Source organism: Mixophyes fleayi, chromosome 1, assembly GCF_038048845.1.
Source record: "Mixophyes fleayi isolate aMixFle1 chromosome 1, aMixFle1.hap1, whole genome shotgun sequence".
NCBI classification, from domain to species: domain Eukaryota; kingdom Metazoa; phylum Chordata; class Amphibia; order Anura; family Limnodynastidae; genus Mixophyes; species Mixophyes fleayi.
The window spans coordinates 428,709,977-428,722,894 of record NC_134402.1 but is presented as its reverse complement, the minus strand read 5'-3'; the positions used below and the strand labels follow the sequence as shown (position 1 = coordinate 428,722,894).

General features: G+C 41.8%; 1 protein-coding gene across 4 annotated transcripts in view; it reads right to left on the bottom strand.

Annotated features, from left to right (window-relative positions):
- Positions 1–12,918, bottom strand: part of C6 (complement C6) — a 54,227-nt gene that overhangs the window by 40,349 nt on the left and 960 nt on the right. For 2 of the 4 annotated variants that reach the window (XM_075184101.1, XM_075184112.1), the window contains exons 2-4: positions 11,691–11,837; positions 7,804–7,960; positions 5,195–5,339 (exon numbers count right to left, since the gene is read on the bottom strand). In XM_075184101.1, coding sequence (XP_075040202.1) covers positions 5,195–5,339; positions 7,804–7,960; positions 11,691–11,833 — 445 coding nt within the window. In that variant the 5' untranslated portion in view covers positions 11,834–11,837. Of the gene's footprint in view, positions 1–5,194; positions 5,340–7,803; positions 7,961–11,690; positions 11,858–12,376; positions 12,638–12,918 lie in introns of those variants that run through there. The other 2 variants (XM_075184109.1, XM_075184097.1) reach the window with 2 other exon arrangements.

Below are 12,918 nucleotides of genomic sequence, written 5' to 3'. Positions count from 1 at the left end.
TTGGATCCAGTAAACATAATACTGGCAACCAGTATGCAGGTACTGACAGAGTGGTGCAGCAGTAGAAGAATGTTTTGCAAGGTTCTAGGGATGAAAATCAGCTAGGGGAAGAACAGTAAGAAGGGAAATGTACATAGTCTATAAATAGTTCTTAGATGTATTTAACAGGATGTGGACAAGATTAGATATGGGGAACAAAGGAGAGTTCTGAGTTAAGGATAAGCAGCAAGTATGAGGGGTAGGCGTTATTGTCTTGTTGTCAGAAATAGGTAAGTGACTTCTGTTTGCTGTTGAAAATGTTAACTCCGTTTTGGAAAGATGGAGTTTGAGGTGGTGAGAGGACTTCCAAGATGAAGTGGCTGAAAGACAGTCAGCCCTAAACAGATGCCCAGACATCCAGAGGTGACAGATACATTTTCAAATCATTTGCATAGCGATAATACTGCAATGGAGATTATTATTTTTATAAGAGAAGTTCTATAATATAAATAGAAATGGTTATGTTTGCATGCAGACTGACACGTATAAAGTTGTTCCAGATCTGAATAAATTCTGATGTTGATCGGTACTGGAGATCATTTTGGGACCATAAACTCAGGGATTTTTTAGATATCCCTGCAATATTGTTGTCAAAATTGTCAAATCAGCCTGATATCACCACACATGTGGGCATAAACTTTGTACAATGCCTAAGAATAATCTGATCAAAATATATTTTAACTTTTGGGCATCTGTGTGTGAGGTCATCCGTCAACTCTATAACAAGTCTCCATGTAATCCAGTCATCTGGCCTGAGCCATCTGTGAGCCCATGTGCGAGGCTAAATTGGTAAATATATTGGCTCATGCATGGCCGGCTTATCTCTGTCTGTGTCATGCCTTTACCCCATACTTACCCACTTTTTAATGTCTCTCCCAGGTAGATCCCAGAGGGGAGGTCGGGTCTGAGGACAGAGGAGGTGTGGCACGGTGAATCCTATCATCTGGGTCACGCCCCTGCAATGTAATGATGCAAATGTTCCATTTTCTGCAGGGAGCGGGGCTAAAATAACCCTATTCACCACGACTCGCATCATGGAGACTCCCATCCTGCCCACTTCACTAGGAAACTATTCAGTTTGAAGAGATAGTAGTTTGTGTTTTCACATTTACATATGGTTGCAGGACACATACAAACGGTCTGGGTAAAGCATGCTTGCCCACTCCCCTGTAATTTCCAGGAGGCCCCTGGACTCCAGCGGCATGATTCATTAAGGAAAGTAAGGCAAAAAAATTAGAAAGTTTTCTCCAGGACAAAAAACCATGTTACAATGGAAGGGGTGCATAACAGTTTATTATTTTGGACATAAGATGAATACTGGTTGTTTTTTTATGTAGCACACAGATACTTGATAGCTTTAATTTTACACTGAAATGTGAAGTTGATCTAGGACATGCCCTACTCCAATTATAAATCTGACCCCACATTTTAAACTTAGCCCCCCCTCCAAAGCAACATGGTTTTGCCAAGGTGCAAAGTTATTCGTTTTCTTGTGCTTTACTTTCCTTAATGAATTAGGCCCCAGGAGTCTCCTGGAAATTCCGTGGGATTGGGCAAGTATGCTTTACCCTGACCATCTGTATGTGTCCTACAACCATATGTGAATGTGAAAACACAAACTGCTATCTCTTCAGCTGAATAGATACATTTCAGCTGAAATCTGTAACTCACAAGTAGATAGGACAGAGACAAATTTAATATCTGCTTATTTTTCCAACAAAGCATCAATAGCAATGAATTGCAAATGACCTAATTATGAATTTGGAGATATAATATATTTTTAATTGTGAAGACATCCCTTTTAATAACGGAAATGTCTAATTGCAGCCAAGTCTGTTGTACAATTTCTCAATGTATTATATTATACTAAATTTGTCTAATTAATTTTGAGCCCATTTAATTTCACAGACGCTACCTAGAAATTATTTGCATAAATTAAACAAAACAAACTTGTAATTGTGGTAATATCATTTTGCAGCGGAATGTTGACTGTTCTGTTGGGAAACAAAGATTATCCAAAACAACAATATCTATGATGGATCTGACTGTTCCCTTCCTGTCCAGAAACATCAGAGGTGAGTGTAGTAATTATCATTAAAAAAAAAGCCTAAAAACAAACAAGATGCTTTTTTAGGGTGAACAGATGCTCACTGTAATCGCAGCACAGTCTATTCAAGTAAACAGTCTGTTTTCTGAAGCTGTGTATTTAATACATAAGAAAAGGGATATTAAAAAAAATCAGTAGGAGTTTAAGATATGGACAAAACTTTTTTAGGCACGGACAGATGTGCGGCTATAGATCATAGTTGCCAACCTTTCCAGGTTGGCCTTTGGGAGTCTTGAGGGGGGAGGTGGGTGTGAGGTGGTGGGGCTTGGCGAATCGCATCATTTTAGCCCAGCCCACGTGATGTAATGACGCAATTTACAAAGGAGGGGGGGGGGTTCAAAATGATGCGATTCCCGGAGAAGTGGAGTGGAGTGGAGTGGAGTGGAGCCAATGGGCAGAGGAAGAGGTGCACAGTGCACAGTGCACAGTGCACAGTGTAGCTGGTGAGCAAATGTTATAGGTATTGAGAACAGGAGGGAAGAGGGCCCTATACACTAGAGCTTACAATCTAAAGGGAAATGGGCAGACAAACAGTTGACACATGGTGGTGAGCTAATGTAATGGCATCTGAGTGAGAGTGGGAGAGATGGAGGATGAAAGGGGGGGAGGTATACTACATGGTGAAATGGTTAAGTGAGGACTAGTAGGCTTTTCTAAGCAGGAGGGTTTACAATGACCGCTGTAAGATATATAGGCTAGGGGATAGTGTGATAGAAAGAGGGAGACCGTTACATTGCACAAGACCCAATGGCTGCTTAATAGCTGTGGTTCCACACAGTCCTTGCCTGGAGAGATAACACCAACTGTGATCTCCATTTTTCCAAGGTGCTCTGTGTTAGACTCACACAACATTAGTAGGACGCTTTGTTATGCTATTTTGACCCAGGCTTGGGGTTGTTAACTTTCACTTGTTTTGTAGTGATGGAACACTGCGACATTTAAATAAAAGAGACTGTGATCACTTGCACCTGATCTGGGGACTATAACGCAGTTTCTTTGGGACTGTTACTGCCAGAACCAATGTCTACTCCAGTGGAGGACAATCCCAAGAACTAATACAATTGAATCCACTATGAACCTCACTTGAACCACATCATTTGCATTTCAGCCTATAGTGAGAAAATACAGATGCCTTGCTTGGTATTACAAAACACCTCCTTAAAAACAAATACATAGTGTACCCAGCATCTATACACAGAGGACCTCATTCAGATGTGAAGTGAAACATGCTTTGGTTTTGTGTGTCTAGAGGGTCCCCCAGCTCCCACTCTCTCTATAAACTGGAAGTGCACCTAGGTGAGCAGAGACGTGGAGCAATCTGAACAGGCGCACTGTGCGAAATTGTAAACATCACATAAAAAGTCCAACCCCTATCATCGGATAAAACGTTTCTCTTTTTAAAGCTCTATTTAATCTCAATTTTATATCAAATTAGTCCTGAGACGGTGGGCAAATTGCAACTCATTACATGTAGGTTGGAAGATTTGCAAAGTGCACCTAGACTGCCTCGTCTCTGCCAAAATGCATCTGGATGACACAAAATGCATCCCATTAAAGTATAGGGCAAGACCCGATCTACACCAAGATCTTTTGCAGAGTGGAGATGGCTGTGTGCCCTAATGAAAGCTCCTAAAAAATGAACCCCCTCCACCCCCTTATCTCATTTCAATAATCTTTTTCCACAAGCTGAAATCTTGTCTTTGCACTGGATAGATAGGAAAGAGGTGTTACAGTGTCCAGGCCATGGTGATGTGTAAATTGGTGGATTGGTAGTCTGCATTCTCATGTTGGTTTAGCCCACAAATGGCTGCCCCCACTGTGTCTACACTATAGTCATCCCCTATGCATTCCTTAAAATACAGATACGGTACGAGATAAGATTAATGTATCAATGTTTAAGTAAATGTGTAAATTATCATCCACGTACTGTTCTAATGACATTATTGTTGTTTTACACAACTAATGTATACTATGCAGATATATATAAATTAGAAAATGTTTTTTGTTCCGTACACCTGTGTGTAATTATGGAAAAAGGCTGCTAATTTAATGAAATCATTTTCTTTCCATCTGCAAAATAATTTGACAGTACAGCTTTGTCTTAGCTTTAGTAAAAAGCTGCATGAAATCAATAGTGTTTATGTTTGCAATCTTTCCTGGAATAAAAATACAGGTCGTTCTACCTCTGTTATTTTTCTTCTTGTTAATAACATTGAAACTAAATATCATTTTTACCAGCTTGGTGCCAACCATACTCGCTCTAAGTAGGTAGACTGATTAGGAATTACATATCAAGCTTGCCTTAATTTCCCATATCCTATTCCATCTGTCTCTTATTTTATCTGTTTACTTTTTAAACTTTGTTTTTGTGCCGCCTACATAGAGTATGAGAGGCAATTTTTTGTCTCATACCTTAGCTAAGTCACTAGTTTAGGCTGAATATTGGTACTGCCTCTAATGGATCACATTTACAAAGAGCATTGGATGTGCAATTCAAAATGCCAAATGCCTTGGTTTTGAGAGCTTTGATAGTCTTCCAGGCTCACCCCTAATTTATACTCTTGCGGCATGACTCCACAAGCTAGAAGTACTCCTAGCTGGAGAGGGGCAGAATCATCTGTAAAAAGTACACAGGGCACATAGCATAAACGTCACATCAAAAGTCCAACTTCCTACCACTTTAGAACCACTCTTCGAAGGTTTCAATTAATTATGACTGCAAGGGGACATGGGGACTGCCTCTGTTACATCTCGTTTTTGTATTCCATTGAAGAAATATCTTCACCACCAACTCCTCCCATCAGCTGGTATAAACCCAGTCGCCTACGCAAACACCGCTGACTTACTCTTTAAAGCCAATGCACTTTGGCAAAAATCAAGGTGCACTACACCACCAAATAGGATTTTGTGCTTTGCCTTGAACAATTTACACTTCATAAATAAGGCCCACTGAGTGATGATACACAATACAAGAAAACACAGCAATAAACATATACAACACAGCAATAAACATACACAACACAGCAATAAACAACATATACAACTTACCAGTGTCACATTTGAACTTTTTAGTACAGTCAACTTCCTCAATGTTACATAGTTTTGTCGGGACACAGGGGCGGGAATCTGAAAGCTGTCCAGCACAACTTTGTCCTCCAAACTGAGAGGGACGTTCTAGTGATCGAACACGAAACTGAAACAAAATATACGTCACCTTTTCTGGACAAATTAAGATACTTATGTAATAGTTGCAGTTATATATGTAATTAGTGACGTGAGGGATGTTCTCATTGCCTAGGGCGCCGGGCTCTGGAGGGCGCCTGGAGGGCGCCACAGAATTCTAAAATACTTTAAAACTGTGCAGCGACCGCTGACCATACCTGTCACGGCCGCCGCACAGCATTCAGATGGACGGGGAGGGGGGGAAGAGGCTATTTTGTCACCACCGCCGCCTCTCTGCTCCGTCTCCTCCCCTCCACTTACTACTGTCAGTGAGTGGAGGGGAGGAGACGGAGCAGAGAGGCGGCGGTGGTGAGACAAGGTAAGGAGAGGAGGGAGGAGGGCGGCAATTTTTGCGGGGGGGGGGGCGGCGATTTTTTCGGGGGGGGGGGGGGCGCCGCTTTTTTAAAAATGCCTAGGGCGCCGTGGACCCTAGCATCGGCCCTGCTCCTTGGGTATAAATTGTGATTGTTTAATAGTTTCTATTTTACGTTTTGGATAAAAACTATATTGCAGTTTTTCGATAATAGACTTGATTAGTTAAAGTGTTGTTTTAGATTTCTATGCCTTTAGCTGAATGAGCATTTTAAAGGCTTAATACGAATTCCAAAATGCTCGAGGAAATCCACATCTAGGAGAGTGTATTACTATTTATTTATATATTTTCTTTCATATTTCTGTTTAATGTGTACATGACAGGTCCACTTGAAGAACCTGAAATACAACCTTTTGCAGCCCTTAGATGTTCCCTAAGAACTACTGTCAGTGAGTGGGGGGGAGGAGACGTAGCAGAGAGGCAGCGGTGGTGAGACAAGGTAAGGAGAGGAGGGAGGAGGGCGGCGATTTTTGCGGGGGGGGCGCCGCTTTTTTAAAAATGCCTAGGGCGCCGTGGACCCTAGCACCGGCCCTGGAAGAAGGTCTACTCTTGGAGGACTCCACCACTAGAGGTGCACCTAGATGTGCGAAGAGGCAGAAAAACCTTTACAGGTGCACTGTGCAAAATAGTAATCATCACATCAAGGTACAACCTAACACCCCATTAGTACCAAACTTTCCATCAAATAATCTTCACTTCTTCTACTGCTTGGTTGGCTCTCAGACACTGCCATCTTGTTCCACAAACTCATCATTTGGTGGAGATCTAGTCATACTTGATCAAAGCAAGGTGCATTTTTGTACCAATGCTGCTTTAGCAGATGTTTGGTACTTTTTAAATGGTCTTCAAAGTATTTACAGCAGGTGGATCAATGTATAGTAGGCATGTACTTTGATGTCCACTGGGCAGAATGTCTAGTAGAAGAGGTAAAAACTAAAGTGTACAGTTCATAAATTACGGGTCATGCTGAGTATATTTGTCCATTTAATAATGGCTAGTGACTCAGTGAGGAGAAGGTACATATTTTGTTCCCTGCTTTTCTTTTTTTATCGTTTTATTGTTAAATTTAGACCCTGTTGACTTTCAGATGGTCACAGGAACAAAAGTATACAGATAAAGAGAGAGAAAGATCGGGATAAAACTAGATTCTCTATTGTCAGTTTTTAACCACACTTTAAGAAGAATTTTTTGCCGCAGCAGCTAAGTGACACTAATCTCCCCAGGAATCCTGGCTGGCAGTGCTAACAATACTCTTACCGCTACACCAGCTACTACAGGGAGCCTCTGCTCATGCGTGACCCAGCATACTAGGTTCTTACACCTGCAGTGAAACTAGAAGCCTGGGCTTGGGCTTACAGTCCCACCTTCATTAAAAAAAAATAAGATTAAAAGACTATGGGGTAAATGTATCAAGCTGAGAGTTTTCCTGCGGGTTTGAAAAGTGGAGATGTTGCCTATAGCAACAAATCAGATTCTAGCTGTCATTTTGTAGAATGTACTAAATAAATGACAGCTAGAATCTGATTGGTTTTTCAAACCCACTGGAAAACTCTCAGCTTGATACATTTACCCCTATATGTAAAAATAGAAAAATAAATAATCATTTTAATACCTTAACCTAAGGAAAAGTGCTTTATTGAGGAACCTTTGCTATCACAACCCTGAGATGGCGATAGACATGGGAGGACAGCTGCTGACCATTGTAAAAAGGCTTTGACACTGAACTTCCTGACAAGTCCAATCATATTTTTGCGCAAGAAGTTTTAGTCTTAAGGCTTGGAATAAATTACAGAAGTTCCTATGAGACTGAAGATACATAGCTTCAAATGACCCCACCTTCTAGAAACAGTCACAACCTACTGAAATTGTTTCTGCCGGTTGGCAGAGAGTACGACAAGTGTTGCTGGTCCCTTTTAAGTGTAGGTGGTTACACAATTTCTGAATCTGTGATGTTCACCCAGGATCACATGCAAGAGCAATGTTTGATTCATTCTTCCATATAAACTAAGGCAGTTACCTGCCCAGATGTCCATGCTCAGTTACATATCTGCACGAGTCATACCTGCTTCTTGAGACAAGGGTCACATTCAGACCATGCTCCGAAGTCACCCAGCTGGCAGTTAATTGGACATGCCTGTTCATTGCAAGATTGACTCTCATATTTTACGCAGAATTGTTCACAATTATTTTTTCGGTAGTATTCATCATAGACTATATTCCTGTAGAAAGAAATTGGTAATTAATGTGTTTGTTTTTTATGCATTCTAACTTAAAAATGTATTTTACACTGTTCAATTTGGGCCTGACTAATGTTCAGATGTTCATCCGTTAGCGTAGCATATATTGCTTGCAATAGTTCTGTGCATGCTCAGAAATGGACATTATGCCAATGAACGTAACAGCATTCCATTCATGTCTCCATTCACATGACACTTACAACTCCCTACAACTTGGAAGGCGTAACTGTGGAGGGAAAGGGATGACTAACATAGGCACTGTACAGTAAGGGGCGTTCTGGTGCAAATGAGGACGGTTCAAGTCCTGTGTTTGACATAAGTATGCTTGTATTCAGCTGTATATTCTACACCCTCTACAACACAGGTGTAAATGCCGACTGATAGTGGCAGGGGCTGGCTGGCAGACTTTAGCCCTGGGGGCACGCACAGTAGCGGCCCATTCTTAAAAGGTGGTCTTCGGTATATTATATATATTTATCAATTTAAAAAGAGGCTAATTTAGTGTTGCTTAACCCAGCGATACTTTATTATTATAAATTTTAAATAGTGCAAACAAAAAAATGCAGCAAAAAACAAACCTCACTTTCCATTGCATTGGACTATATACTAATAGGGTTATTATTTGTTTTAGGGTTAACCCAAAACAAATAATATGAGCAATGCTACCGGTAGAAGGAGCAGACAACTAGGTGTCAATCTGGCACCCTGGCCCAGAGCTGGATTAAGGCTCTGGGGGAGCCCAGGGGGACTTTAGACAGGGGGGACCCCTATGATGTAACATTGTTATCATTTTTGAAAAATACACAGGCAATACTGTGTGTACTAACATGGCCATCTTAACATTTTGGGCCCCCGGGCAAAGCAGTGCACCGGGGCCCCTATATATACATATATATATATAAAAAAAATTATTATATATATGAGGGCCCTGCAGCCCAGGGGGGTCCGTCGGAGGCAGCACAAAAAAAAAACCTGAAAAAAAAAAGAAGACAATACTTACCTTGCGGTCAGCTGGCGATCCGGCTCCCTCCATGGTCTCCTCCTCCGTCGCGCTCCGCAATGGATGTTGGGCAGGCGTGATGAAATCACACCCGACATACACTGCGAGCGCCGCACGGAGGAGGAGACCATGGAGGGAGCCGGATCGCCAGCTGACTGCAAGGTAAGTATTGTCTTCTTTTTTTTTTCAGGTTTTTTTTTTTGTGCTGCCTCTGACGGGCCCCCGGGCACCTGCCCATTGTGCCCAATGGGAAAGATGGCCCTGTGTACTATTGTTAGGTGCACGCAGCTCTGCCTTCATAAGCAGTACACGGTGAAGCAGGACATACCTCCCAACTGTCCTTGCAGTCAGAGTAAATCCTGACTAAGTGAGACAGACACCCAAATTTGGGACTGCTCTAATAGATTCAGGACAGTTGGCAGAGTGTCCTGCTCTCTCCTACCTGATCTTGTCACTTTCACCACTTGTGGCTGCTGGTGTCTTTAGATCAGTTGCTGCTTGTCTGGATCCTGGAATGTTGGATGCTCTATTTAGAAAAGAAATGGGTACATGAAATTCAGAAAACGCCAATCAGCCCCAGTGTTAGGTCAATATAACACCCACGTTTTATAATAAAGCTTCGGTCCAGCCCAAAATGAAAATAATAGTATTCACATTTGATAAATATATCTATTTCTCTCCAACTAGCCCTGACATTAAATTAATAGTATTCACATTTAATAAACAAACCTATTTCCCTCCCTCCAAACAGCCCCAGCAATAAATTAAATAACATTTATGTTTAATAAATATAACAATTTCCCCACAATCATCCCAGGCATTGAATAATTCATAATCGCATTTAACAAATAGACTTCATTTTCCCCAAACAGCCCCACATTCAATTAATAGCTCTCAAACCACCCCAACATTAAATTAAATGTCCAATCACCCAATTTTAACTTCATAGGCCCCACTATTAAACTGCCCCACCACCCACAAATAAAATAGCACCCATAATTAGCCCTCAACCTGCACTCCATCATTACATTAATAGCCTGCCTCCCACATTATATATAAATCCCCCTTCCCTCACACATTATATTAATATAATGGCCCCCACACTCAAACACACAGAAAAGCTGTATACTGGCACACACACACACACACACACACACACACACACACACACACACACACACATACACACACACACAATATACTGGTGCACGCACACACTCACAATATATATAGTGCCCCCTCTCTCACATACACACAATAAATAGTGGCCCCCTCACACACACATACAATATATAGTGGCCCCCTCACTAACACAATATATAGTGGCCCCCTCACACACACACAATATATAGTAGCCCCCTCACACACACACAAGATATAGTGGCCCCCTCACACACACACACACACACACACACACACACACACACACACACACACACACAAGATATAGTGGCCCCCTCACACACACACAAGATATAGTGGCCCCCTCACACACACAATATATAGTGGCCCCCCTCACAATACACACAAGACACTGACACACACACAATACACTGACACACACATTACACTGACACAGACACACAATACACTGACATACCACCTCCCCGTCCCCGCCGCACTTACCTTGTTCCAGCCGCACCGCACGCGTTTGGAGTCTTCACACATGGGATGGCACCTGTCACGTGGTGCACGTCCAATGTGACAGCAGTAGGAGGCCAAAGTGGAAGACGGACTGCGGCCAATAGGAGAAGGTGGCTGGTCACGGAGCAGGGGACAGCCACCAATAGAGACTAAGCAGGGACTGGCCCAAAATAGTCTTTTTTTGGTCCGGCCCAGCCCACCCCTGGATAGTGGCGACTGACGCCACCTAGTGTCTGATTTATAAAGTACCTGTATGCGTGCAAGTAGCTATCACTAAACATACAAATGTAACTTAAAAATGCAATGTATGTGCAGTTTGCATTGCAATCATCTTTATTTATGTAGGTAATGTAAAAATAAATAAATAAATACATATTTACATAAATGATTATACTGTTAACAGTTGTTATTTAAATTTCTTTAAAAAGTTTTATGCGTTCTGATGTAAACTTTTATTGTACTTACGCATGTGTGTATGCTGCAGTCTGTTCTGTGTGTCTACGTACGACAAGTACAGGTCAGGTAGAGCGTACTTCCACCCAGATTCAAATGATAGTTTATCTTGAGATTTGACTACGGCCAGACCTACCCTGCCTGGAGTTGACACATGCTCCGCGAAGCCACTTTGGTACTCTATGGCGCATGTGTGGAAATGGCGTCACTGCGCAGGCGCTGCTCCTCCACACACCCATGCTTGTTCTGACTCCGGCTGTGTTATCCACAGAGCTGGGACTATGAACTTCTGGTGGCACAAGACTAGCGCCGAAAAAAATAAAATTCCCGAGCTGCCGTGGTGCATCCCTACCAGCTCACATCTGGCCTTAATTATGTACAAAATATGCTCACTGTGCAATAGATGTAATTGTGCTTTACAGTTTTGTAAAGATGGGAACATAGTCCATAATACATTTCTGTGATATGTCGGTTTCAACGGTATTTAGGACCTTTCACAGCTCGCTACCTGTTTGTTAATTATCCCTGGTATCACTAATGTGATCATGGGAGTTGCATGGTCAAGTAAAGCTCCTACATTTATCACTGAGAATTTACAATGAGGTTAGGACTTACCTATGTCTATTTTGAGTTCCATGAGCGCATGTTTTAGTGCAGCTTGTCCAGGACGACCATGGGTAATGTTCACAGAAGCATGAAGACGCCTTCCCCACAATACAGCTTAGGAACAGCCATAGGAAACAAACTCTGGAATCCATTGATCTATAAAATTCATTACAGTCCTAGTAAAATAAAAATCCATGAAAATCCTTTGTTTTTTGTGTATTTACTATGTTAGTTCTCCTCCCACAGATATCAGTTAAGGAATCTCTCATTGCTTTGCAATACTTCAAAATCCAATCTATTAGATAATTATAGTGGTTGTCTGTCTATGCACAATTGGGTGTCAGCATATGCAGTCAATAGTGAGGATTAGAATGTTACTGTTTTGCTGCTTTGATTTAGAATATGTAGATTGAATCCTCTTATAGTGTGAGCTACATTCATATAAATACTAGTGAGGTCTGGCTACCGAATTCAGGTAATGGTGTCCTAGAGCAGCGACTCCTCCTATTTACTACACTGGGGGTGATTGAGCAGAACATAGTTGGGGGTGGGGTTGCCAAAATGCGGCTGACACCTTTAAATTTAAAAGGCTATTATTTTGTAAAAACATGCTTAATTTGAAAACAAATGCAGGCCATTGATGAAAACCAATGGTAATTGTGCAGTCAAATGCTACATTCAATCAAACTTCTTACCTTTTTTTGTAATTGTCCCTTCAAATGTAAACAGTACTAACATCTTCAAATTATATTTTATTTCCTCACTTTGTCAGCTCCTACCCTCAGCCTTTGCAAAATTCTGCAACTTCTGTCATCTTGCTCTGGAAATTGTGCAAATTATTGGTCCCAAGCTGCGGCTGCATTGCGCATTGGACATTTGTACTTTGTAAATGAACTTCTGCCGATTCCAAAACGACATTAACCCCTGTGGACAAATCTTTAAAACAAGCACACTTGCTTGACTTTACTCCCAGCTCCCATCATTGTCCCAGTGGAAATAGGGACAGAGTGTGCACACTGATGCTTTGTAAAAAGGGGGTGTGGTCACATCAATTTGGGGGCATGCCATATCCCTAGGCTACCCCCTACTCACCTGCCCCTAAAAATTCCCTGCATTGCCACATGCACCAGTGGCAGGGTGTGTGTGGTACCAACTTATACATACCTCCCAACAACAGCGGTGATTGGGTGGACGGCGAGACAGTCACCTCATATTGGGACTGTCCCGCCTAAATCAG